At 45.7% G+C, this 26,752-nt stretch overlaps 1 protein-coding gene across 1 annotated transcript in view; it reads left to right on the top strand.

Moving 5' to 3' along the window:
* Window positions 1–2,739: 2,739 nt before the first annotated feature.
* CCNB2 (cyclin B2) overlaps window positions 2,740–26,752 on the top strand; it is a 27,152-nt gene continuing 3,139 nt past the window's right edge. The window contains exons 1-7 of the mRNA XM_006141774.3: window positions 2,740–2,908; window positions 4,868–4,996; window positions 5,101–5,211; window positions 17,400–17,570; window positions 17,673–17,831; window positions 20,748–20,984; window positions 21,265–21,405. Coding sequence (XP_006141836.1) covers window positions 2,885–2,908; window positions 4,868–4,996; window positions 5,101–5,211; window positions 17,400–17,570; window positions 17,673–17,831; window positions 20,748–20,984; window positions 21,265–21,405 — 972 coding nt within the window. The 5' untranslated portion in view covers window positions 2,740–2,884. The remainder of the gene's footprint in view (window positions 2,909–4,867; window positions 4,997–5,100; window positions 5,212–17,399; window positions 17,571–17,672; window positions 17,832–20,747; window positions 20,985–21,264; window positions 21,406–26,752) is intronic.

The raw sequence follows: 26,752 nt of genomic DNA, 5'->3' as shown, positions 1-26,752 counted from the left end.
CTACTTTATGGGGATTGTTAGGTATTCAAGGAAAAGAGTTTGTGTAAATTAGCATATAACAAATGTGATCGATAAATATTACCTAGGAGGGAACAGGAAATAAAAAGGACTACAATGCTTTAAATGACAGATTTTTTTTTTTTTAAAGACAGGGTCTTGCAGGTCAGTAGGTGGTGTGGAGGTTAAGGCACTGGATTCCACATAACTGACTGAGCAGTTCGAGCCCCAGACCTGGCAGCTTGAAACTCACACTGGGGTTCTAGCAGGTAGCATGTGGTTAAGGCACTGGGTTCCCATATCCTTGAGTGCAATTCAAGTCCTGGATCTGGCAGCTCAGAACTCATGCTGGGCACATGTGTGCCCAAAACCTTGAGAAGAAAATGGAAGAGAAGGAATAGTGGTATGGCCATGCCCCTCAGGAAATATGGCAGTGGGCATGTGTGCCCCAAATCCCACTTTCTCTCTGTCTCTCTCTGATGAGTGTATGTGCCCTATTGCAAGAATCTCTCAAAAAGGGAAAGAAAATCACATTGGGTTCGTGTGCCCAAAATCCTAAGAAGAGACTGGCGGAGAAGGGATTGCAGCATGGCCATCCCCTTTGGGGAGGTGGTTTCTTATTTCTTTCACTCTGTTTCTCTCAGATGAGCACAAAACCAAAAGCCAAAAACTAACCAAAAAGGGTATTTTTCTGTCGTGATCTTTCTGCCTCAACTTTCCAAGTCACTGTATTACATGCTCATGTCACTACCTGTGGCCTTTAGGTTGGACCAGGAGCCAAACCTGGGCCTCCTAATGGTCTCAGTGTGCAGAGTATTCCATGTCAGCAAACCAATTTTAGAATGAAAAACATGCACTCAGAAACTCTGTACTAGGAATTCTAACAAAGGAGTGGATCTTGTTTTACCTTACTATGGTGGATTAAAGGTGGCCACATTTTTATGCTGTGCCTTCTATTAACAAGTATAGCCCGTTTATTCTCTCCTTAAATCTAGGCTAATCCTCTTACTTGCTTTGATCAGGAAAATACGACCATATAACCATAGTGGTTAAGGCACTGGACTCCCACATGGCAGATGGCTATTCAAGTCCCAGACTTTCTGGTTTGAAACTAATACCGGGTGCATGGGCATGGGTGCCCAAAGTCTCAAGAGGAGAAGGGATTACGGTGTGGCCATCCCATGGGGAGTGATTTCTCACCTGTCTCCTCTGTCTCTCTGTTGAGCACATGCACCCTGTAGCAAAAATCTCTCAAAAAAAGGGGGAGAGGAGGGTTAAAAAAAAAAAGTGATGGGAAAGCTTGCTCATACTTTTGGATAGAGCCTGATACAGAGTTATTCCACTGTCTGCTGTGGACATTAGTCCTTTCTGTTTCTCTCACCTTTCACTTTAATCTCACGTTTTCATTCTGGATTGCTTCTCTTTTCTTGATCTTCACCCCCTGCTTCTCTTTTCCAGGACAAACTTAAATGCCTTTCTCTTTGGATTTCCGTGATTTTGTCACCTTTCCACTCAACACTGAGGTCACGCCTTGCTCTTTTTAAAATCATACATGTCACACAGGAGCATTTGTTCTTATTTTAAACATTAATTTTGTTTATTGATATTATTTTTAAAATAATTATTTATTAACATTTTATTCATTCATTTATTTTTAAAAATTATTTTATTTAACATTATCTATTCATAATTTGAGCAGAGAGGGACAGAGTGAGACCGGGAGAATGAGAAAGCAAGCTGCCAGGTCCAGGATTTGAACCATGGTCAGCCATGTGGGAGTCCAGCGCCCCTAACCACCATGCCACCTGCTGGCCCCCTCATTCATTTATTTTTAATTTGGCAGAGAGAGACAGAGAGAAAGAAGGGAAGTGAGAAAGCAAGCCACCAGGTCCGGAACTGGAACTGTGGTCAGCCATGTGCGAGTGTCCAGCGCCTTAACCACCATGCCACCTGCTGGTCCCCATGTTTATTGATATTATTTTTCGGTTTGACCAGAGAGACACAGAGAGAGAGAGCAAGCGTGAAAGCAAGCCACTAGGTCTGGGACTTGAACCATGATAGGTCATGTGGGAGTCCAACGCCTTAACTACCATGCCACCTGCAGGCACCCCCGACAGGATCGAATAGTTACTGAGCACTGACATGCACCATTATATTAAGTGCTAGCGCTTACATCACACGAATTCTTTTACTCTTTCCTTCTCTCCTGCCTTTCTTTTTCCTCTTCTGGGAATGTCAGTCTCTAAATAAAAGCCATAATCGCCGATAACACGCGTTGAATTCTCAATCACCCAACATATTGCAGCCTGAGCAACTCCGAGGCGCCTGTACCATCAGCCACGCCCACTCAATGTAAACTCCCACTCCACATTTCCTGAAGAATAAAGGTTAGAAATGGGATCTCCAGGGTTTCCCTAGAACCTACTTCCGCCCACCCAGTACAAATGTCGAGTGATATCTGGAGGTGACCTTGTCAAAATTCAGGGAAGGCGTTCTACGTCTGCTTTCAACGGGACATTTAACGAGACATCTCACGTTTTTCTTTTTTTTAATCTCACATACTGGGACTTATTTTTTTTAAAAAAAGGCCGTAGGCAGAAACTCAACCAAATGTTATGACAACCAAATGTGTCTAAGGAAACTCCGCCAATCAGCGTGCGGGGCTGCCTCCGGACCTGGCCAATAAGAAGAGCGCGCCGTGCGTGGGGCCGCCCAATGGGGCGCGAGCGGCGCGGTATTTGAATCCTGGAACTCGGCGACAGCGCCGAAGATTCGCCGCCCTGCGGGTCCGCAGTGCACTCCTAACGGCGCCGCGGACGCCCGTGCCCTCCGGCTCCTGTCCGCCCTTCGCCGGGCCGGGGTGGCACCCTCGCCTTCCCTGTCCCTCATGGCGCTGCTCCGACGTCCGACGGTGAGTGATCCCGGCGACCCTCCACTCCCTCCCTGTCGGGCCGCGGCCCCGCAGCCCCTCCCCCGCAGCCGTCTCGGGCCTCTCCCGTGCTCCGTGTTTCTTAGTCCAAACTGGACTGCTCTTCCTTTCCCTGGAGCTTCCCACTTCTCTGGCGTTCCGAGCCCTAAGGCTGGCCCCCGCCCCTGTGCAGCCCCGGCAGGGTGAGCCTCCCGAGCCTGGCTGGCGAACTGGCTCAGCGGACGACCCCGAGGGCTTTGTTAAGAGAGCTCTCTCTCGCTCTCTCTAACCGCAGGTTCTTGAGCTTTCCTTCCCCTTTTCTCCCATCTCCTTCCCAGCTAGGAGATCTGTGTGTGTTTGCTGCGTGGAGAAGGACTGGAAGAAATTCTGTAGTCAATGAATTCTTTCTCACGTTGGATCAGGCCACTGCCATGGCTATTTCTTAGGTGTTTTACATTTCTCTTGGTTTCTTGTTTATTTCTGCATACTAAATCTTCCAGGCTAAGTTCACTCGTTTATGGGTTTGTCCTTTAAATTTTTTTTCTTAAGAGAGATTTTGCTTATAATTTGGACCCACGTGGCAGACAGAGTAAAGGATCCATGTTTGTTCATTTCATCTTTGCAAAAATCAAAGCGTTATAGCCTTTTGGATATTTTTCCTGTGGCCTTGAATTGTTCCCAGCTTTACTTGTGATGAAAACTGGAGGCCCTGACACACCTGGGTTCCATCATCCCGTCTACAAAGCTCGTTAAAAGCTGCCAATTTTCCCTTGCAGACAAATTGAAACTTGGTCACATTACCAGGCTTCAATCCATAAGCATTAAACTTTCAAACACTTCTTAATATTGGCAGTGGATGCTGGAAAAATTGAACAGTGTGACCTTTAAGAATCTCAATAGAGTGAATACATTTGGTATTTAATTCATATCCTGTTGTGGTTGTAAATCCAACTGACATGTGATTCGACCTACTTTAGCCTATGAAGTTATTTAATAGTCAAATTCTTTCTATTCAGGGAAGGCTTGAGTTTTACCTGACTGCTCTATCATGGTAGATACACTCAAATGACCCCCTTGAAGATTCCTTAAGATTAAGACCTCCAACACTCACAGATAGCATATAATGTTTTTCTTTATGAAATGCTTATTACTTCTGTAATAAAATTACTTTTTCTTTTCTTTTCTTCTTTTCTTCTTCTTTTTTTTTTTTGTATGAATTGCTTTTCCTAGCAGGTTTTGTTTCTAAGCACATTCAGTCTAAAGCAGGTTAAGGTCAACTGACAATTTTTATTTCATTTCAATTCAGCCTTTTCTGAATTTGAGAGCTAAAACTGTTGTTGTGGATTTCCATCCTAAGTAATCTTAACATAAGAGAGTTCGTGATATGACAACCTCATTTTAAAAAGTACTTATACGTGCCAGCAGGTAGTGTATGGTGGTTCAGGGCGCTGGACTCTCACATGGCTGACTGTGGTTCAAATCCTGCACCACTTGCTTTCTCATTTTCCATCTCCATCTCTGGTCAAATTAAAAGTAAATAAATACAAAGTTAAATAAAATAATTAATTTTTAAAAAAGTATTTCTAAAAGATTGGGTCTACAGAAACTTTTTTTTTTCAAGAATTATTTTTAATTTTATTTATTGTTTTTTAATTTGACCAGAGATGGAGATGGAAAATGAGAAAGCAAGTGGTGCATGATTTGAACCACAGTCAGCTGTGTAGGAGTCCAGTGCCTTAACTATCATGCTACCTGCTGACCCTACAGAAACAGGTAGCATGCCTTAACACCACGCCACTTGCTGACCCCAGCATATGGCATTGTTAGACATTCTAAAATGTACTCTTTCCTTCTGACAAATACATTTCAGCATATTCACCTTTTCCAAAACCATTGTAAACTTGACATTAGCAAAAATTATTTAAAATTGTCTCAACGTATCATTAACCTTTTATTTTTTAGGTGTCTAGAGATTTGGAGAATATTGACACGGGAGTTAATTCTAAAGCTAAAAGCCATGTGACTATTAGGCGTGCCGTTTTAGAAGAAATTGGAAATAGAGTTACAACCAGAGCAGTTCAAGGAGCGAAGGTAACAACCCTGAGGATTGAAAGGGCCTGCCCATATTGATTCTGTACAGCCGGGAGGGATCACCCAGACTATCTTGCCTTCTTCATATTTCTTTTTCCTTGTAGAAACCTCAGAACACGAAAGTACCAGTTCAGTCCAACAAAACAAATGTCAACAAACAATTGAAACCTATTGCTTCTGTGAAACCAGTCCAGATGCAAATGTTGGCTCCAAAGGTAGGAAGTTCTGAAGCTATAAACACACTTAATGGAATGGCCTTTTTTTTTTTTTTTTTTTTTTTTGCGATATAGGAAGCATATTTTCAGCAGGGGGTGGGCATGGCCACAACTCACAATCCGTTTTCCAGTCTTCTCTCGGATATGCAGGCACATGCACCTCATGTGTTTTGCAGGTGGCCAGGTCTGGGACTTGAACTATGTAATCATCCATGTGGGATCCAGCCACCTTGGCCACCAAGCCACTGCCTGGCCCAGGAGTACCTTTTCTTACTGAGACTGCAAGGTTGCCTTTTCATCATCACAGTGTTTGAAGAACATTGATAGCTAGAGCTGTACTTTGAAGCAGCAACGTAGGAAACGACTTCATATACCTTTTTGGATTGTACCCTAATTTAACATTCTCACCTTGAATAATCAAGTTAATTGCCTTACTACCCACAGCTAATGCTCTCAGAGTGAAATTTTGTAGGTTTTACTAAAATAGTCCTCTATAAGAATGGTCTTGCCAGTGAAGGCTTTGGAAGCCTCCGATTCCAAGACTCAGACTCACATAAGAATAAGGTAATGCCAAAATTCTAGGGGTGACACCTTGTCGTCTCCATTACTGGTCAGCTCAGTTAGAGTTAGGATGTGAATGAAGCTGTTGGCTTATTCTTTCTACCATGTTCAAGTTCATCCATCCTCTCATTCATAAACTACTTGTACAGCTACAAGCCAAGCATTGTTATAGGTGCTGGGATGATAACAATAACCACTTAACTGTCCTCCGCTCAAAAGTTCTTACATGTTAAAGACGTTTCAAAAGGAAACATTGGATTTATTTGAGAAATATATATATTGAGCATGCATTACTCATACCCAGCTGTATTAAGGCTGCTGAAGAGTCACGTTGCCTTCAGGAAACTTACCTGGAAAGGGCATATATACCTGAAAATTAAATTAGTAATCCTAAGAAATGATGTTAGAGTCCCCTGGGCCATGTATGACTGGAAGTCAAATGGCAGATGTAAGTGCTGGGAGAAAGCACTAGGAGTGGAGTGGTCAGGAGAATCTTCATGGAGTAAGCAGGCAATTTAAGGATAGGAGATGTTGTCAGGAAAGGGGTTAACTTTTGGGGGCACAAAACAGTAACGAAAATCAAGGCTCCAGAAAGGAAATAGGCCTCTAATCATGTACTTTGGTAAGAGAAACTGCAAGACTAAAAGTCAGGTGACTTGTGCAAGGAAACATAAGGTTAAGAGAGTTGTGGGTGGATTTGAAGGCATTGGAATTTGTCCTCTTAGGCAGTGAGAAAGCGGAGATTTCAAGGAGGATAGAAGTGATAAAGCAGTTTAGGGTGGTCATGAGAGAGAAGCTAAGTCAGGAGGGATTGTAATCATGCCAGCGAGAGCTGACAGGGTCTTGGTCCAGCCCACGTCTCCACTAAGTGCTTACCCATGAACCAGTATCCGAGAAACAGCATCAAATGTGTTAGGGTGCACCAGGACTCCTTTTAGTATTCAGAAAGAAAGTGCTGGCCCTGTAGCCTGATGATCGAGGGAGCTGGATTCCTGGGGGGTTGCCTGATAGTTATTGAATTCCAGCCCTGGCAGCTTGAAAAACACACCAGCTTGTGTGCACACCTGTCCCAGATCCTGACAGAATGGAGAAATGGACGAGAAGACACTGCTGTGTGATAATACCTCACTGCAGGGCGCTTCTTTCTCTTTCTCTCCCTGTCCCTCTGGTGAGTATACATGCCCTTGGCAATTAAAAAAAAAAAAAAAGAATGAAAGAAAGAATACTTTGGAGGACCAGTAGTTGGCGTAATGGCTATGTTGCTGGACTTCCCTGTAGTTGTTTGTGGTTCAAGTCCTGGACCTGGTAGCTTAAACTCACACCGGGTGTGTGCGTGCCCACGATCCTGAGAGGAGAAGGGTTTGTCACTTTCTGTCTCTCTGCCTCTCTGGCGAATGCAGCACCATATAGCAAAACCCCCCAACACCCCCCCAAAAAGAGAAAGAATACTTTGGATTTGTTGCTTGAAGTGGAAGAATAAATCCCTAAAGCATGTAAGTATGAAACCATTTAGAGAGTAAATAAGCCCAAAATAGGAAAGTCAGGAGTGGCAGGTAGCTTGGGAGAAGGTGTCCTGTTTGGCTTTAGATCTGGCAAGGGCACAGAGGTGTCACCCTGGAAGCTCTCCATCAACATCCGAGGGAGAGGGACAGACTGCGAGCCTTCCGCGCAGAGGCCACCGTGGAAAGCACTGGCTGATTATGAGATGGGAGACACAGGCTTCACATTGAGAGCCACTGCTCAGAGCCTATCCCATCAGCTTCCTGTAAGAGGCCTTTCCTTGAAAGTTTCTGGTGACCTAAACACCAAGCCCAAAGTTTGGTTTCAGACTTTGACCTCTGGCTGTCATGCAGCATTCCAGGTGGATGATGGAATATAGTTCCTCCCATGTAACATAGCAGAAGGACAGTTTGGGAATATATTTCAAATCGTTACTTCCATACCCAGTAAGTCTGTTTTTATAATTTATCCAAAGAAAATGATCAGAGAGATAGTCTTGAACTTCTAAAAAATTTTTTCTAGTTTTGTATTAGGGCATGTGCATGCACGAGAGAGAGAGAGAGAGAGAGAGAGAGAGAGATCCCCCCAAGGGATGGCCACGTCGCAATCCCTCCTCCTCGTATACTTCAGTAGAAGAAGCAGAGTAGTGGAGGGACCACTAAGCTCACCCACCTTCTGGCAGGTGAGCCCCTCTTGTCCCTCTCTGGGCTCCGGCTTTTCCTTTGCACCTAGTCTACTTGCAGAGTCGATGCTGCTCCCTAACAGGCAGTCTCTGGAGTTGTGGGCTGGCTAGCTGAGCACACAGGTTTCCAGCAACTTTCTTGGAAAGCTTATAATAGGGGTGATATGGTGGTTAAGGCACTGCCCATCCCCCCCACCCCCCACGTGGCCGATAACAGTTCAAGTTCTGGACCTGGGGCCTTGAAACTTATACCAGGCATGTGTGTGTGCATGCCCAAAATCCTGACAATGGGGGAGAAGGGTTTGTGGCGTGGCCATCCCCCTTGGGGGAGGAGTGGTTCTCACTTTCTGTCTCTCTGGTGAACGCACATGCAAAAATTTTTTAAAAAACACAAGCTGGACCAGCAATTGGCGTAATGGCTATGTCTCTCGTTTTCTTTCTCTCTGTCTCTGTCTGGCAAGTTCACACTATAGCAAAAACCTTTTCAATAAATAAATAAAATTTAAAAAATACTAATAAAAATGGCATTCTTGGGCCATCAGGTGGCAGGGTAGTTAAGGTGCTGGACTCCAATGTGGTTAACCACGGGTCAAGTCCCAGACCTGGCACCTTGCTTTCTCATTCCCCCACCCGCCTCCTCTAGTGAGTGCACATGCTCTATAGCAAATCACCTAATAAGGATAATAAATAAAATGAAATAAATAAGTCTAAAAATAAAAAGACTTAAAAAAATCATGCTTTAAAAAAAAAAAGGTTGTACTTATTTCCCTTTTTTATATATAGAACACTTTCAAGGTCTCAGTCAGGGCCCTTTGTGTTTCAGTTGCTTCATCAGCTACAGGGAAAAATGCCTGCCCTCCAGTTTCACAGAAGGATAGTTTGAATTGGGTTGTATGTGTGCAAACATCTGTTTTCATAGATACCTGGCTTATGTTATAAGCTTTTTTTGTTTGTTTTTTGGTTTTGTTTTTCTTCTTTTTTTTTTCGAAGAGGTTTTTGCTATAGGGCACATGTGCTCATCAGAAAGACAGAGACAGAAAGCGAGAAATCATCCCCCAGGGGGACCGGCCATGCCGCAATCCCTTCTCCATTCTCTTCTCGGGATCTTGGGCACGAACGCATGCGCCCGGTGTGTTTAAGCCACGAGGTCCAGGACTTGAACCACGGTCGACCACATGGAAGTCCAGCGACGTAGCTGTTACTCCATCTGCTGATCCCAAGAATGACTTATTTTTAAAGACAAAAAAAGCAGTTGTAAAATAGCCAAATAACAGAGAAGTGCCTCGAGTGCCTGGGATAAAAGATCAGCTTGTTGTTACTGTCCCTGAATCTCCGCTCCATCACCTTCCTCAAGCTTGTCAAGGGTAAGCCAGTCTGCCTGTACACGGTTCGGGTGCCCGTGAATGCACAGTGCATGTTTATTGCTCTAGATCACTAGCTCTCTGATTGGAGTCAACTGTTTTTCCTGGGGTCCTTCCCTCTTGCACTTAATTGACTTTGTTCAGCCATCATCAGTTTACTAAATAAAAGGACTGTGTTTTATTCAAACTTGTGTGAATATCTGTATGTTTACATATTCCTGTCAATCTGCCCACTGGGTATTCTCATCTCTGTAGATGTTGGCCTGAAAATGTTTAATCACAGGCTACTTTTGTCATCTGAAGTTTGTGGCAGCTAACTATTAGGTTGTCAGGAAAGTCATGTATTTTTCTATGCAAAATTGTGTCATGGCTTTCCTGATGACGCAGAGGCTCATGGGGTTTTTCAGTTTTGCTTGCAGCAGATACTGGACAGAGGTTGTCCAGCTGGCCTCTTGGGCTTAGGCAACTCCCTGAACAGTTGAGTGGGTTCTTTGAATAATTAAATTATATTGGTGTTTAAAGGAATGCCATTAATTGCCTTTTTTTTTTTTTTCCCTTTTCCTTTTCTTTTGCTATAGGACGTGTGCACTCACCAGAGACAGAGAGAGGGAGAAAGTAAGAAACCACTCCCAAGAGGGGCTGGCCACACCACGATCTCTTCTCTCCATTCTCTTTGGGATTTTGGGCACACACACATGCCTGGCGTGTTTCAAGTTGCTGGGTCCAGGACTGGAATTGCATAGTCGACCATGTGGGTGGGATCCAGCACTTCGGCCTCCATGTCACCTTCTAGTTCCCAAAGGAGTGCTTCAAGTAATTCTAAATTTAGGGCTAGTGCAGGTATCCTTGTTTTTTTTTGTTTTTTTTTTTTTTTTAAGAGGTTTTTGCTTTAGGGTATGTGTGCTTATTAGAGAGAGACAGAGACAGACAGAGAGAAGGTGAGAAACCACCTTCTAGGGGTGATGGCCTCACCACAATCCCTTCTTTATTCACCTCCCAGGATCTTGGGCATGCATGCACACACGCCCGGCATGATTTTCAAGTTCCGGGCCCGGAACTCGCACTGCAGTTGCCCATGTGGGTGTCCTGTGATGTAACTGCTATGCCATCTGTTGGTCCCCAAGTATCCTTGTTTTATCTTAGTGGCTTTAGAATGTGGCCAAACTCAGGTGTGCTTCTCATAGGACACAGATTAAACACTCTGGGAGCTAGGGCAGCACAGGAAGCAACGGGGTTAACTGAGTCCTTGAACCAGACTTCCTGTGCTGGCTGCCCTTTCTGGGGAGGGTGAAGAAGCTCACTTTAAACTGGAGCTATGTCAGATTCTAGTCACTCTTGGTAAATTCCATCAGCGATTTCACATCAAAAGCGCTTTGGATAGCATCTAAGCTGCTTAGCAGGGTGTTGCCCACCGCTGCAGCCAGCTTACACCTCACATGCTGTCCTCCCACCCACATCGATGTACAGGTCCAGCTGCCTTTATCTTCTTCATTTCCCCTGGTACTTTGCACTTTCCTTTTGTCCATTCATTTTCTTTGAGGTCTCATCCTCTCTGGTACCTCTTATTTATTCTAGTTCCTCGAGGTTCTCCCGCCTCCTATGGCGTGTATAGGAGAGATTGTCAAAAAAGTTTGTGGAAAATGCTTATGAAAAAACTGGAAGGATTTTGAAACTTTTTGCACCAAAATAAACTTGTACCATCCTGTTACAGCATGTCTGGACAGTATCTAGTTTGAGCCAGTCAGGATAAAACATCAGTTTGAGCAGAATATCTATCAGAACAACCTGAATTATGCTAAAATAGAAATGAGAACAAATAACAAATTTTTGGTGAGGCTTGTGTGGAAGAATAGTGAAATAATTAATGCATTACAAAAAGTTCCTGGGAACTGGGACCAGCAGTTAGCGTAACAGCTATGTTGCTGGACTCCCACGTAGTCGACTGTGGTTCAAGTCCTGGATCCAGTGGCTTAAACTCAAGCTGGGTGCTTTTGCGTGCGTGCCCAAGATCCCGAGAGGAGAATGGAGGAGATGGGATTGCGGCGCGGCCATCCCCCCTGGGGGGTGATTTCTCGCTTTCTGTCTCTCTGTCCGTCTGGCGGGCGCACACACCCTATAGCAAAACCCCCCCCCCCAAAAAAACAAAAAAAAAAAAACCATCGGAAAAAAACCCCAAAAAAAAAAAAATTCCTGGAAACAAACCCCAAAGAGACCAGCAGTTTATAAATGGATAACTCATGTTAAGAAGGAATGAGAGAGTGTTGAAGATGACATTCACAGCAACAGACCATCATGCCATTTTATCGAGAAAAAATGAGTCTTGTTTGTGCCCCGATGGGAGCTGCCGGACAATTCACCGCAGAAACAATAGCCAGCACCACAGGCATCTCGGCTGCTTCAGCTTAACAATTCTGACTGAAAAAGTTGAACAGGCTTTCTGCTTGATGGGTGCCCAAACTGCCACACTCAGATCAACTGCCGACAAGAGCAGAGCTTTTTGGTGGACTTCTTAGTCAAGAGGGATAAGATCCTTGGAAGAATTTTAACAGGACATGACACAAGGCTTTACCAGTAGGATCCTGAAGATAAAGCACAAGCAGAGCAATGGCCACCGAGAGGTGGAAGTGGTCCAGTCAGCGGAAAGTAGACTTGTCAAGAGCACTGGTCATGGCAACGGCTTTTTGGGGTGCCCAAGACATTTTGCTTGTTGATTTTCTGAGGGCCTAAGTATAATAACATCTGATTATTATGAGTGTGTTTTGAGAAAGTTAGCCAAAACTTAGCAGAATGCCTGGGAGGGTGTCACCAGAGTCCTTCACCACCACAACAGTGCTCCTGCTCACTCTTCTCATCAAACGTGGGCAATTGTGAGAGAGTTTTGACAGGGAATTATTAGGCATCTACCTTATAGTCCTAACTTGGCTCTGATTTTTTTGTTCCCTAATCTTAAAAAAGTCCTTAAAGAATATCCATTTGTGGGGCCAGCAGGAGGCATAGTGGTTAAGGCACTGGACTCCCACAAGGTCGACTATGGTTTAAGTCCCTGACTCAGCAGCTTGAAACTCATGCCAGGTGCTGTGCGTGCATGCCCAAAATCCCTAGAGGAGGGCCCAGCAGTTGGCGTAATGGCTATGTCACTTGGACTTCCATGTAGTTAACTGAGGTTCAAGTCATGGACCCGTTGGCTTAAACTCACACCAGGCACATGTGCCTCCAAGATCCCAGGAGGAAAATGGAGGAGAAGGGGATTGTGGTGTGGTCATTCCCCCCCCACCCTGGGGGGTGATTTCTCGCTTTCTGTCTCTCTCTCTCTCTGTCTTTCTGGTGAGTGCATGTGCCCTATAGCAAAAACCTCTCAAAAAAAAAAAAAAGGAAAAAACAGTCTTGAAATTGATGGCATATATGTTGAGATACAGAGTGGAAAGAAAGTGAGAAATCACCCCCCAGGGGGATGGGCCACTCCACAGTTCTTTTCTGTTCTTCTCGGGATTTTGTGCCCAGTGTATTTTCCAAGCTGCCAGATCTGGGATTTGAATATTGCGATTGGCCATGTGGGAGCCAGCTGCCTTAACACAGGTCCAGTCTTGAACTTGATGGCATATATGTTGAGATACAGAGTGGAAAGAAAGTGAGAAATCACCCCCCAGGGGGATGGGCCACTCCACAGTTCTTTTCTGTTCTTCTCGGGATTTTGTGCCCAGTGTATTTTCCAAGCTGCCAGATCTGGGATTTGAATATTGCGATTGGCCATGTGGGAGCCAGCTGCCTTAACACAGGTCCTAAAGTATGTATTTTTAATTTTTATCTTTTTTTTTTTTTTTGGAGAGGTTTTTGCTATAGAGTTCGCATGCTTGCCAGAAAGACAGAGAAAGAAAGAAAGTGAGAACTCACCCCCTAGCGGGGATGGCCACACCGCAATCCCTTCTCCATTCTCCTCTTGGGATCTTGGACATGCACGCACATGCGCCCAGTGTGAGTTTAAGCCACCGGGCCCGGAACTCGAACTGCCATCGACTACATGGGAGTCCAGTGACGGAGTCACTACTCCAACTGCTGGTCCCAATTTTTGTCTTTTAATTCCATTTTCCATAAGCATTTTGAAGTCCCCTGGCACCAGCATGCTTCTTGCTCAGCTGGTCCTTCCTAAGTTAAGACCTTTGATTTAAGAGGGAAGGCTGTATTTTGAACTGGTGAGGACTTCAACAACATGGGGGATTACAGGCACCTACCAACCCCTGTGCAGTGGAAAATTTGCATACAACTGAAGTCTATTTGTCACTTTGTTAATTTCCATGAGGGAGAGAGAAAGGTACCCCAAACTGGTTCCCCCTGCTGCAGTCCACTCCCAGTCTGAGCTGGCCCACATTTCAGTCACACACGTGTGCCGGCATGCTCAGGGATGTTCTGAACATGACCCTGGGGCGTTTTCCACGTGGGTCCAGTTGTATCACTGCTACACCACCATCTGGCCCGTGTGTGACTTGTCGATGCCCCTGAACTTAACTACGGACAAGCTATTGTTGACTGGAAGCCTTACTGATAACATAAGAATTAAGTTAACATGTTTTGTATGTAATATGTTAAAAAATGTATTCTTAGAATTAGCTAGAGAAAAGAAAATGTGGGTTTTTTTCTGAGAGAGATTTTGCTATAGGGTGCATGTGCTTGCCAGAGAGACAGAGACAGAAAACAAGAAATTACCCCCCACAATCCCTTCTCCTTTCTCCTCTCAGGATTTTGGGCATGCATGCACACATGCTTGGCATGAGTTTCAAGCTGCCTGATAAAGGACTTGAACTGTGGTCCACTATATGGGAGTCCAGTGACATAATCATTATGCCATCTGCTGGTCCCCAAGAAAATGTTATTAAGAAAATAACAAGGAAGGGCCAGCTTATGGCCTGGTGGTTAAGAAAGCTGGATCCCACATGGCTGATATTCCAGTTCAAGTCCCAGACATGGCGGTTTGGAAAACATGATGGGTACGCACATGTGCAAGCCCCAGACCCCGATAGGGTGGAGTAATGGAGAAGGTATTGCAGTGCACCCATACCCCATTGGGGGGTGCTCTCTCCCTTTCCCTCTCTCTGTCTCTTTCGTGAGTGCACTCACCCTGTAACAATTTTTTAAAAAAATGAATAAAGAAAAAGAGAAAACACATTTAAGTATAGAAAATTATTTGTGCGTAAAGAGGGTTCATGCAGTGCAAACCCATGTTATTCAAGAGTTTACTGTACTTTTTCTTCTTTTTTTTTTTTTTTTAGAAGTTTTTGCTATAGAGCAAGTGTGCTCGTCGGAGAGAGAGGGAGACAGAGAGACAGAAAGTGAGAAATCCCCCCTCCACACACACACATATTTGGAATGGCCATGCTGCAAACCCTTCTCTAGTCTGCTCTCAGAATTTTGGACACACACGCTCACTGTGAGTTTAAGCCACCGGGTCCAGGACTCCAACCTGGGTTGACTATGTGGGAGTCCAGTGACATAACCATTACGCCATCTGCTGGCCCTGAGAGATGACTGTACCGTGTCGCCATCATCTCTTCCTGTAAGGCCGGAACTGTTATCGTTGCGCGTTAGTGGAAATGAAGTTGCCCCGCTTATCGCACATATCGTTTTCATATTTTATTTCCCTATACGCACTCTTTGTAGCCAAGCAGTCCTGTTAGGTTTTACTTTGAAAAGTACCTCTTATTCTTTTTAAAGTAATTATTTATTTATACTTCATCACTAAATAATTGTTTTAACTTCATACATTTTTAATTTGTATGATTTTTATAAATAATCACCTGGTCAGCAGAAAATAAAAGAGTCATATGCTTTCTCGGTCTTTGCTTCCCCTTCTTGTTTTATTTATAGACAGGAACGTGTGATTCTGCTTTTCACTTGCCAGTTTCTCAATTTAGAGTGATTAGTTGAGGAGAAGAAAACATTTTGCTTTCAGAAAAGGCTCCTAGAGTGATCAGCTCCAGTGACCTCTGAACCCAGATGGTCACGTCTCTTTCATTTATTGAGCACCTACTGTAGAGGTGACAGTGTTTGAGGTACCTAACTGGATAGAACCAATTAAATAAATGGAGCTGTATGGACTTAAATTCTAGCAGAGGTAGAAAACAGTACACTTAATACACAAGTAAACGCTAGTGTATTAGAAAGTTTTAGGTTCTGGGGTCCAGCAGGTGGTGTGGTGTTTAAGGGCTCTAGACTCCCACATGACCAACCTCGATTTGAATCCCAGACCTGGTGGCTTGCTTTCTCCCTTTCTTTCTCCCTCTCTAGCTCTGTCCCTCACTGCTCAAATTGAAAGAGAGAGAGAGAGACACCAGCAGATGGTGTAATGACTACGTTTACGTTTTTGGACTACCATGTAGTTGACCATTGTTCAAGTCCCTGACCTGGTGGCTTAAACTCACGCCAGGTGCACATGTGCCGGAGACCCTGAGAGGAGAATGGAGGAGAAGGGATTGCAGCGTGACCATCCTCCCTGGGGAGGAGGGGTGATTTCTCGCTTTCTGTCTCTCTGTCTGTGTCTTTCTGGCGAGTGCACGCACCCTATAGCAAACAACTCTCAAAAAAATATAAAAAGAAAAGAAAAGGAAGGAAGGAAAGAAAATTAGTTACAGGTTCTATGAGAAAAACAAGAAAAATGATGAGGTGTGTGTAGGGTGAGATAGAGGTCTTCAGACTGAAGGGAGATAGTCATTTAATTTATTCAAGAATTAATTTATTGGGAACCAGAGGTTAGTGTAATGGCTATGTCTCTGGACTCCCACGTAGTCGACTGTGGTTCGAGTCCCGGACCTGGTGGCTTAAACTCACACCAGGTGCGCGTGCGTGCCCAAGATCCCGAGAGGAGAATGGAGAAGGGATTGCGGCGTGACCATCCCCCCTGGGGGGTGATTTCTTGCTTTCTGTCTCTGTGTCTCTCTCTGTCTTTCTGGTGAGTGCACGTGCCCTATAGCGAAAACCTCTCCAATGGAAAAAAACAAAAGAATTAATTTATTGTTATTTTTAACACCAGAGGGCACATACATGAATGGGGTGAGAGGAGAGTGAGAAAAATCACCGCCCAGGAGGGACGGCCATGCCACGGTTCCTTGTCCTCCAGTCTCCTCTTGGGGTTTTGGGCATGCACGCACATGTGCCTGGTTTGATTGTCAAGCCCCTGGATCCAGGATTCTAACCACAGTCGACCATATGTGAATCCAGCCGCTTTAACCACCACTCCTCCTGCTGGCCCTGGAAGTGGTGTTTTTAAATAGGAGTCAGGATAGAAAGTTGAAGAAGGCAAGGAAATACCCAGGCAGGTAGAGAACCAGTAGTCTGGTGGGGGGAGCCTGTGCAGCGAGGGCAGCCATCCAGGAGGAGAGAAGTAGGATCTAGGCTGGGAAGGGCGCAGGCCAGGCCGTGGAGCTCACAGGGCCCACGGCCCCCGTGAGGGCTTGGATTTCTCTCTGAGCCAGTTAGTTTTAAACAGAGAAGTGTCTCCTCCAACACATCTGCACAGGGCTATGTAAGATTCGCCAGAGGCGCGTGTGCTCACCAGGGGTTGGGGGAGTGAGAAAGTACCCCATGGGGTGTGGTCATTGCAGAAATCTCCTCTCCATTTCTTGCTCCTTTTGGGATTTTGGGTACACACATACTCCTGGTAGGTTTCTCAAGCTGCCTGGTCTGGGACTTGAACCACAAAATTGGCCATGTGGGATCCAGTCACCTTCACCACCATACCACGACTACTGGCCCCATCTGTTATGTCTTGAGTTCCTCAGCACAATTACCTGTCAATGTATTTACTTTGGAGCCAGCAGGTGGCATGGTGGTTAAGGCACTGGACTAGTGGCTTGCTGGACCTAGTGGCTTGCTTTCTCCCTTTCTCTCTGTCTGTCTCTCTCTCTGGTAGTACATGTGCCCTATAGCAACATTAAAAATAAATAAATATATAAAAATGAAAAACTTCTTTAAAAAACTATTTGCTTTGATCTTAAGCATGCGCGTGACATGTTTAAGCCAGCTCTTTCTGCACGTGGTTGTCGTTGAGGCTGCCTCTACTGGAGTAATCTGTGTGCTGTCGTTTGTCCCTGTAGAGCCTGTCTCCCACACCCGAGGACGTCTCCATGAGGGAAGAGAACCTGTGCCAAGCTTTTTCTGATGCCTTGCTCTGCAAAATAGAGGATATCGATAATGAAGACTGGGAGAACCCGCAGCTCTGCAGCGACTACGTTAAGGACATCTACCAGTATCTACGGCAGCTTGAGGTGGGCAGGCCTTTGTGCTCTGGTCGAACAAGCAACGTGGAATTGACCGCATGTCTGGGAAGGAACGAGGTCAGCTTCTGAAACTTGTCTCTCCACCAACAGGTCGTGCAATCCATAAGCCCGCATTTCCTAGAAGGAAGAGATATCAACGGACGGATGCGAGCCATCCTGGTGGACTGGCTGGTGCAAGTGCACTCCAAGTTCCGGCTTCTGCAGGAGACCCTGTACATGTGCGTCGCCATCATGGATAGATTCTTACAGGTAAGTGTGACAGTTGGCTCCCCAAACATCACATGCATGCCTTGGGGACAGAAGGCTAAGGTGTGGTGTGTTCTGAATAAAAGGCCAAACACCAGTTTATGAGGAGCCAGAGAACTTCAGGTGCTGAAGAGGGAAGTAGCCTCTGGTGATGGGTGATGTTGGCCAACGCCGGGCATTTCTGTAGGGTCCGTCTGCTGACAAGTGCTTGGGGCGCGCTGTCTCACCAGAGCAAATATGTGGCCGTCAGCGGTCCTGGGAGTCAGCCTAACCCCTGTGGCACTTTTAGACCCTGGTTTCCCTGGCCTGTGTGCACAATTTCCATAGTTTGGTACCCTTTGGTGTTAGGTTTCCTCACCTGAAAAATGATGAGTTTAGCTAGACAACTTCAAAGTTTCTAGCTAGGTGTGGCATTAAGTCACCCAAGAAGTAAGAGAGGGAGAGGCAATTTTTTTTTTTAAAGAGAGATTTTTGCTACAGGGTGCATGTGCTCACTGGACCGACAGAGAGAGATGAAGAGACAGAACGTGAGAAATCACCCCCCAGGGGGGATGGCCACACAGCAATTCCTCTCCTCCATTCTCTCGGGATCTTGGGCACGCATGCACACATGCCTGGCATGAGTTTTAAGCCTCTAAGTGCAGGACTTGAACCTTGGGGGGCCATGTGGGAGTCCAGTGCCTTACTACTATGCCACCTGCTGGTTTTAGGCAGGTTATTATTTAAAGGAGGAGGGGTATGTGTGTGGAGTGGACTGAGAAAGTGGGCCATGAAGTAAAGAAAGATAGAAGAAAATAAACTGAGGCAAAAGTGATCTTCAAAATACTTATCACCTGGTAACGCAGACGCTGACCGGTTAGAGGTATCAGACACCCATTTCTGGTGTGTTATCTACCAAGCAGCAGCCCTGCAGGCAGGATTTATTTATGTAAAGCCAACATTCATGATACGGGTTTAGATAAAGTACAAATTCTGCCCAAACACTATAGCAGTGGGTAGGTTTGTGATATCTGCCCTGAGGTACTAGCAGATCTTGAGTTACCATCTAGGTTCAACAATGTTCAGTATGTATTCCCACTGAGGAGGAAAACATTAATTCTTTAGGTAAATTTTCTCTTCTTTATTTAAAAGAATTATTTCATTTAACTTCATTTATTATTATTATTATTATTATTTTCCAGTTTGATCAGAGAGAGAGTGGGGGAGGGAACGTGAGAAAGCAAGCCACCAGGTCTGGGACTTGAACCGTGGTTGGCCATGTGGGAGTCCAGTGCCTTTAACGACCATGCCACCTGCTGGCCCCTGGTAGACTTTCAATAATGAAAATTGAAGCAAGAAAAGTAAAGTCTCAGTTCAAAAACAAAAAGGAAATGAGGGAGGCAAATACTGTAAACTGAGGTTTTCCCTGACTCTGAAGCATCACTCATAGGTTCTCGGAGTGGAATAACGGGTGCGCTTGTGGTGAGGGTGAAGGCATAGCCGTCTGACGCGGCCTGTGCTGGTTCAGCACTTGCAGGGCGTGAGCACCGGGCAAGGGCTGCGCACTCGAGTCGACGCGACGTGAGAGAGTGACCAGAAGCTTGGTCACCAGGCTTGCATCCTGTCCCCCACGCTGGGTCTGAATCTCTGCCCCGGCCCCTCTCTTTGTAACTGAGGATAAAAATGTGTACTTGCTAGGGTTACTGTGAGGCTCAGTGAGGTCACATGTACACTCTTGGCGCTGGCCTGGATCGGTTTCAGCAGCAGAAGTGCTGTGGTCAGGGGTGGCTCCTTTTTTTTGTTTTTAAAGAATTATTATTCTTGGGACCAGCAGTTAGCGTAATGGCTATGTCGCTGGACTCCCATGTAGTCGACCGCGGTTCGCATCCTGGACCCGGTGACTTAAAACTCACTCTGGGCACGTGTGCGTGTGTGCCCAAGATCCCGAGAGGAGAATGGAGAAGGGATTGCGGCGTGGCCATCCCCCCTGGGGGGTGATTTCTCGCTTTCTGTCTCTCTGTCTCTCTCTTGTCTGTCTGGCGAGCGCACGCGCTCTATCGCAAAAACCTCTCCAAAAAAAAAAAAAAGAATTATTATTCTTTTTTAGAGAGATTTTTGCGATAGGGCACGTGCACTCACCGGAAGAACAGAGAGACAGAGAGAGAAATCACTCTTTGCCCGGAGTGAATCACCCCATGCCTCCATTCAGTTCTTGGGGTTTTCAGCATGCACACACACGTGCCCCGCATGAGTTTTAAGCTGCCGGGTCCGGGACTCCAACCACAGTCAACTATGTGGAAGTCCAGCAATGGATGCGATCTGCTCTCCAGATTTATTTATTTTATTTTTAAATTATTATTATTTTTAAATTTGCTATAAGGCACTTACCAGAGAGAGAAAGGGAAAGTGAGAAAGCAAGCAACCAGATCTGGGACTCAAACTGCATTCAACCATGTGGGCGTCCAGTACCTTAACCACCATACCTAACCTGCTGGCCCCCGCCATTTCTACCCTTAATGTTCCTGTCTGTTCTGCTCCCTGAGGACCGTGAGCAGAGTGACACTCACGTCTCCAGTGCTCGATTCCTTCTCACATTCTTCTTCCTTCTTTTTTTTTTTAAGATTTTTTTTGCCTTTGGACATGTGTAGCTCACCAGAGAGAGAACAGAGAGAGACAAAGTGAAAGTGAGAAAGCACGCCCTGGGGGAGTGGCCATGCCACAATCTTTTCTACTCTCTTCTCTTAGAATTTTATGCATGCATGCACGTGTGCCTGGCGTGTTTCTCGAGCTACCGGGTCCAGGATTCGAGCCATGCTGTTGACCATGTGGGACTCAGCACCTTCACCACCACACTACTGACTGGGCCTTCTCTTGCGATTTTTTTTACCCAGAGCCCAGTCCTCCTGTTCTGGTGACTTTGGCCACATTTATCTTCCGTAGGTTCAGCCAGTCTCACGTAAGAAGCTTCAGCTAGTTGGAATTACCGCTCTGCTTCTGGCTTCCAAGTATGAGGAGATGTTTTCTCCAAATATTGAAGACTTTGTTTACGTCACAGACAATGCTTATACCAGTTCCCAAATCCGAGAAATGGAAACTTCCATATTGAAAGAACTGAAATTTGAGCTGGGTCGACCCTTGCCACTCCACTTCTTAAGGCGCGCGTCGAAGGCTGGGGAGGTGAGTGCCCGAGCTCTGTTGGAGACTCTGCTCTTTGCTTCGACCTGATTTAATGAAGTGATAGCTTACACATTTATAGGAAGGACGTGTCCCTCAGGGAAGTCTTCTTATTCATGTAGAGAAAAGACCTCATGTTCTATGTTTGGCCATATTGTAGGGAAGAGCAGATAGTGAGGAGAGTGAGTGAGTTATGTGGATGTGAGTTCCTAGGCCTTTGCCAGGAATTTGCAGGTAGTTGTAGCATGTGTGCCCCTTACTGTCCCTGGCTGTCCTTTCACAGGTGGACGTCGAACAGCACACACTAGCCAAGTACTTGATGGAACTGACTCTCATTGACTACGACATGGTGCATTATCACCCATCTAAGATCGCAGCGGCTGCTTCCTGCTTGTCTCAGAAGGTCCTTGGCCAAGGAAAATGGGTGAGGAAGAACAGAGAGACAGAGAGAGAAATCACTCTTTGCCCGGAGTGAATCACCCCATGCCTCCATTCAGTTCTTGGGGTTTTCAGCATGCACACACACGTGCCCCGCATGAGTTTTAAGCTGCCGGGTCCGGGACTCCAACCACAGTCAACTATGTGGAAGTCCAGCAATGGATGCGATCTGCTCTCCAGATTTATTTATTTTATTTTTAAATTATTATTATTTTTAAATTTGCTATAAGGCACTTACCAGAGAGAGAAAGGGAAAGTGAGAAAGCAAGCAACCAGATCTGGGACTCAAACTGCATTCAACCATGTGGGCGTCCAGTACCTTAACCACCATACCTAACCTGCTGGCCCCCGCCATTTCTACCCTTAATGTTCCTGTCTGTTCTGCTCCCTGAGGACCGTGAGCAGAGTGACACTCACGTCTCCAGTGCTCGATTCCTTCTCACATTCTTCTTCCTTCTTTTTTTTTTTAAGATTTTTTTTGCCTTTGGACATGTGTAGCTCACCAGAGAGAGAACAGAGAGAGACAAAGTGAAAGTGAGAAAGCACGCCCTGGGGGAGTGGCCATGCCACAATCTTTTCTACTCTCTTCTCTTAGAATTTTATGCATGCATGCACGTGTGCCTGGTGTGTTTCTCGAGCTACCGGGTCCAGGATTCGAGCCATGCTGTTGACCATGTGGGACTCAGCACCTTCACCACCACACTACTGACTGGGCCTTCTCTTGCGATTTTTTTTACCCAGAGCCCAGTCCTCCTGTTCTGGTGACTTTGGCCACATTTATCTTCCGTAGGTTCAGCCAGTCTCACGTAAGAAGCTTCAGCTAGTTGGAATTACCGCTCTGCTTCTGGCTTCCAAGTATGAGGAGATGTTTTCTCCAAATATTGAAGACTTTGTTTACGTCACAGACAATGCTTATACCAGTTCCCAAATCCGAGAAATGGAAACTTCCATATTGAAAGAACTGAAATTTGAGCTGGGTCGACCCTTGCCACTCCACTTCTTAAGGCGCGCGTCGAAGGCTGGGGAGGTGAGTGCCCGAGCTCTGTTGGAGACTCTGCTCTTTGCTTCGACCTGATTTAATGAAGTGATAGCTTACACATTTATAGGAAGGACGTGTCCCTCAGGGAAGTCTTCTTATTCATGTAGAGAAAAGACCTCATGTTCTATGTTTGGCCATATTGTAGGGAAGAGCAGATAGTGAGGAGAGTGAGTGAGTTATGTGGATGTGAGTTCCTAGGCCTTTGCCAGGAATTTGCAGGTAGTTGTAGCATGTGTGCCCCTTACTGTCCCTGGCTGTCCTTTCACAGGTGGACGTCGAACAGCACACACTAGCCAAGTACTTGATGGAACTGACTCTCATTGACTACGACATGGTGCATTATCACCCATCTAAGATCGCAGCGGCTGCTTCCTGCTTGTCTCAGAAGGTCCTTGGCCAAGGAAAATGGGTGAGTGAGGCTTCTAAGAGGAAGTGGAGTAAGCTCTATCATTGCCCCTCGTAGGAAGGGCCTTGGGATTCCACAGTGTTATCCTTGAAGCCATTGTTAGAAGTCCAAAGACCTAAAAGAAAGGTGACTACACCACTATACACAAATGTGTATGTGTCATAGAGTTGGGCCTTGGCATTCCAGTGTTATCCTTAGAAGTCCAAAGACCTAAAAGAAAGGTGACTACACCACTATACACAAATGTGTATGTGTCATAGAGTTGAGGAGAAAGAAGGCCACGAAGAACAGAAAGTATGATTTCCTGGATATTTTGTTAAGTAAAACAAATAAGTTGTCAAGCATGCAAGGAAAAGCAAGGCTAAGACTTGACTGAGTCAGCCAAGAAAGACAGAATGAGCCTCTTTTAGAGTCACATGCACAGCCAAAGATGCCAGCTCCCTGGGTCCTTGTCACGCACCCAAATGATGACTGCAACACAAGTCATGGGGTCCTCTGTTATGGAGAAACCACTTCTAGACTGCCATTAAGGGCCGGCCTTGTAGCTAGTGGTTAAGCCAGATCCAACATGGCTGACTATAGATTTAGTCCTAATCCGGAGGGCTTGTCAAACATGCTGGGCATATGTGTGTGGGCCCCAGATCCTGCTAGGATGGTGAAACAGTGGAGAAGGGATTGTGATGTGACCACACTCTGATGGAGGGTGCTTCTCCCTCTCCCTATCTCTTTCTCTGTCCCTTTCTGGAGAGTATCCTCTGGCAATTAAAATAAAAGTTAAGGAGCCAGTAGATGGTGTAGTGGTTATATCTCTGGACTCTCACATGGTTAACCACGGTTTTAGTCTCAGACCCAGTGGCTTGAAACTCACACCAGGCGTGTGTGTGTGTGCATTCCCAAAATCCTAGAACGATAATGGAGGAGGAGTGTGGCCATCGCCTCTGGAGGGTGATTTCTTACTTTCCCTTTCACTATCTCTCTGGCAAGTGCATGCACCCTAAGGCAAAAAGCTCTTAAAAAAAAAAGTTAAAATAAAAAAATTTAGTCTGTTGTTGGGGTCAGCAGGTGGCGTGGTGATTAGAGTGCTGGACTCCCACATGGTGAACCATGGTTTGAGTCCTGGACCTGGCAAGTTGCTTTCTTACTTTCTCTCTCTGTCTCTCTGGTTAAATTAAAAACAAAACAAAACAAAAACAAAAACAAAAAAAAACACGAATAAAATTGAGTGCATAATTCTTTTTTTTTTTTTTTGGAGAGGTTTTTGCTATAGGGCGCGTGCGCTTGCCAGACAGACAAGAGAGAGACATAGAGACAGAAAGCGAGAAATCACCCCCCAGGGTGGATGGTCACGCCGCAGTCCCTTCTCCTCCATTCTCCTCTCAGGATCTTGGGCACGCACGCACACGCACCCGGCGTGAGTTTTAAGCCACCGGGTCCGGGACGCGAACCGCGGTCGACTATGTGGGAGTCCAGCGACATAGCCATTATGCTAACTGCTGGTTCCCAGTGCATAATTCTTTATAAAAAAATAAATTAGCCTGCTGCTAAGCAGTTTTACAGACTGTAGTGGTCACTGAGAGCAGCGTGGCAGAGAGCCCGATGAGAACCAGGAGCCTGCCAGGGGAGATGGAGCAAGGGAGATGGTGTGGGGCAGCTCCCGCCAGGGCTGCCATTGCTCGCTGTTCCAGGAGGGTCACAGAGCATTTGGCCAAGGCAGATCAGCTGTGGGTCAGGCCTTTGCCCGTGTGGCTGATGTGGATACACAGAAAGTGGCAGGGAGGGGGACTGATCCCCTGTCCAAACAATTAGACGTAGTAGTTAGTGTTTAATGTTGAAAGAGTGGATGTGTGCACATATTTGTGTGAGAAGAAGGAGAAGAAATTGAAGCATGGCCTTCCCCCCAGAGGGGTACTTCCTTTTTCACTCTCACTTTCTGTCTACCCATGAGTGCACGTACCCTATAGCAAATGAAAAGAAAAAAGACTAAAGACACAAATGAGAAAGCAAGAAATCACCCCCCAGGGGGATGGCCACACCACACAATCCCTTCTCCTCCATTCTCCTCGGGATATCTTGGGCACGCACGCACACATGCCTGGTGTGAGTTTAAGCCACCGGGTCCAGGACTCGAACTGCACTTCCTTTTTCACTCTCGCTTTCTGTCTACCCATGAGTGCACGTACCCTATAGCAAATGAAAAGAAAAAAGACTAAAGACACAAATGAGAAAGCAAGAAATCACCCCCCAGGGGGATGGCCACACCACACAATCCCTTCTCATCCATTCTCCGCTCGGGATCTTGGGCACGCACGCACACATGCCTGGTGTGAGTTTAAGCCACCGGGTCCAGGACTCGAACTGCGGTCAACTACATGGGAGTTCAGCAACATAGCCAGTACACCGACTGCTGGTCCCTAGTGAAATTATTCTTAAATGTGCTTCCTTGAGATCTAAACCTATTACCTATTGATTTTCTAGGTTTTGGGTTTTGTTTTCCCCCTTTTTTTTCTTTTATGAGAGTAAACAAGGGAGGTAAGAAGAGGTGGAGAGAGAAGGAAAGGGAGAGAGACAAAGATGGGCATCCCAACAGGCTCCAGCCATGTTGCAACCTCCTCCGCACCTCTCGGTTAGGATGAGAGGCACAGGAAGCCATGTTCAGGGTGTTCAGGTTGCCTGGGGAAGTGAACCCGTTTCCCAAGTGGCTTTCAGCAGTGGTCAACTGCTGGTCAATCCTCTCTGTTTTCTGGGAATTGAATTCAAAATACCAGTAGTTGTGTATTATTTCAGTATTTACTCCTACTTAGTCCTTTTTTCTCCCTTCAAATTATGTTAGGATTAATATTGAACTCTGTGCTTTATTTTGCCAATTATACTGTGCAAATAAAAATAATGTATTTTACCTTTTAGAATTTTATCATGAAACTCTGAAATAAAGTCTGTTTATATATCTTTTTAAAAAAGAATTATTTATTTATTATTATAATTATTTAAAATTTGCTATAGGGCTTGTGTGCTCATTAGAGAGAGAGAGAGAGAGAGAAACCCCCCAGGACTGGGACTTGAACTGCTGTCAGCCATGTGGGAATCCATCACTCTGACAGCCACACCGGTTTATCTATCTTTCAACATGATATGTCTTTATCATTTATTTTATTTATTTTTTCACGTGTGCTCACTTAGAGAGACAGAGAGCGAGAGAGAGAAAGTGAGAAACCAAGTCTCCAGGTCCGGGACTCGAACCGCAGTCCAGCGCCTCAAACCCCGCCACCTGCTGGTCCCCCATGATATGTCTTTATCAATAGGTGTCCTTTTGCTTGCATCTTGTTCTCTGGGAGGCTGGTCGTGAGGCTGGATGTTTTGGCCTCTGCATTCTCTGGTGCTGAACTCTACAGGGGCTGGCAAGAGCATCCTGGGTGGCCTGAGGTCTTCAGATGTTGTAGATGGCTGCTTAATGGCTTATTTCGAAACTGGGACCTTCCCTGACTGACACCCACGGGAGTGTCGGGGCTCTCATCTAACAGCAGCTGCTGCTGGGCAGGGTGGTGAGGGAGGGATGTGCAGCCCTGCCCAGCCGTAAAGGGGCACTTCCCTGGCTTCATTTCTGCTCTGTCCCGTTTTTCATTTCCTTTCAGGGTGGTGATAGGGGTAAGCACGGAAGACTTGTTACTTCAAGTACCGTAGATGCCTTCTTTGAAAACATAATATGGGATTATTGGCACTTGAGTTAGCTAAGAGCTTCACATACGTGATATAGTTAAGGTGCTGGACCACAGTTCAAGCCCTGGGCCACCTGATGGCTGGAAAGTCACACCAGGCTCATGTGCGCGTGCTCAAAACGAGGAGAAGGAACTGTGGCATGGCCATCTGCCCTGGATGGTGATTTCTCTTTCC

The sequence above is a fragment of the Tupaia chinensis genome, unplaced genomic scaffold, assembly GCF_000334495.1.
Source record: "Tupaia chinensis unplaced genomic scaffold, TupChi_1.0 Scaffold000063_1, whole genome shotgun sequence".
Classification (NCBI taxonomy): Eukaryota; Metazoa; Chordata; class Mammalia; order Scandentia; family Tupaiidae; genus Tupaia; species Tupaia belangeri.
This window is presented reverse-complemented; position numbering and strand designations above follow the sequence as displayed.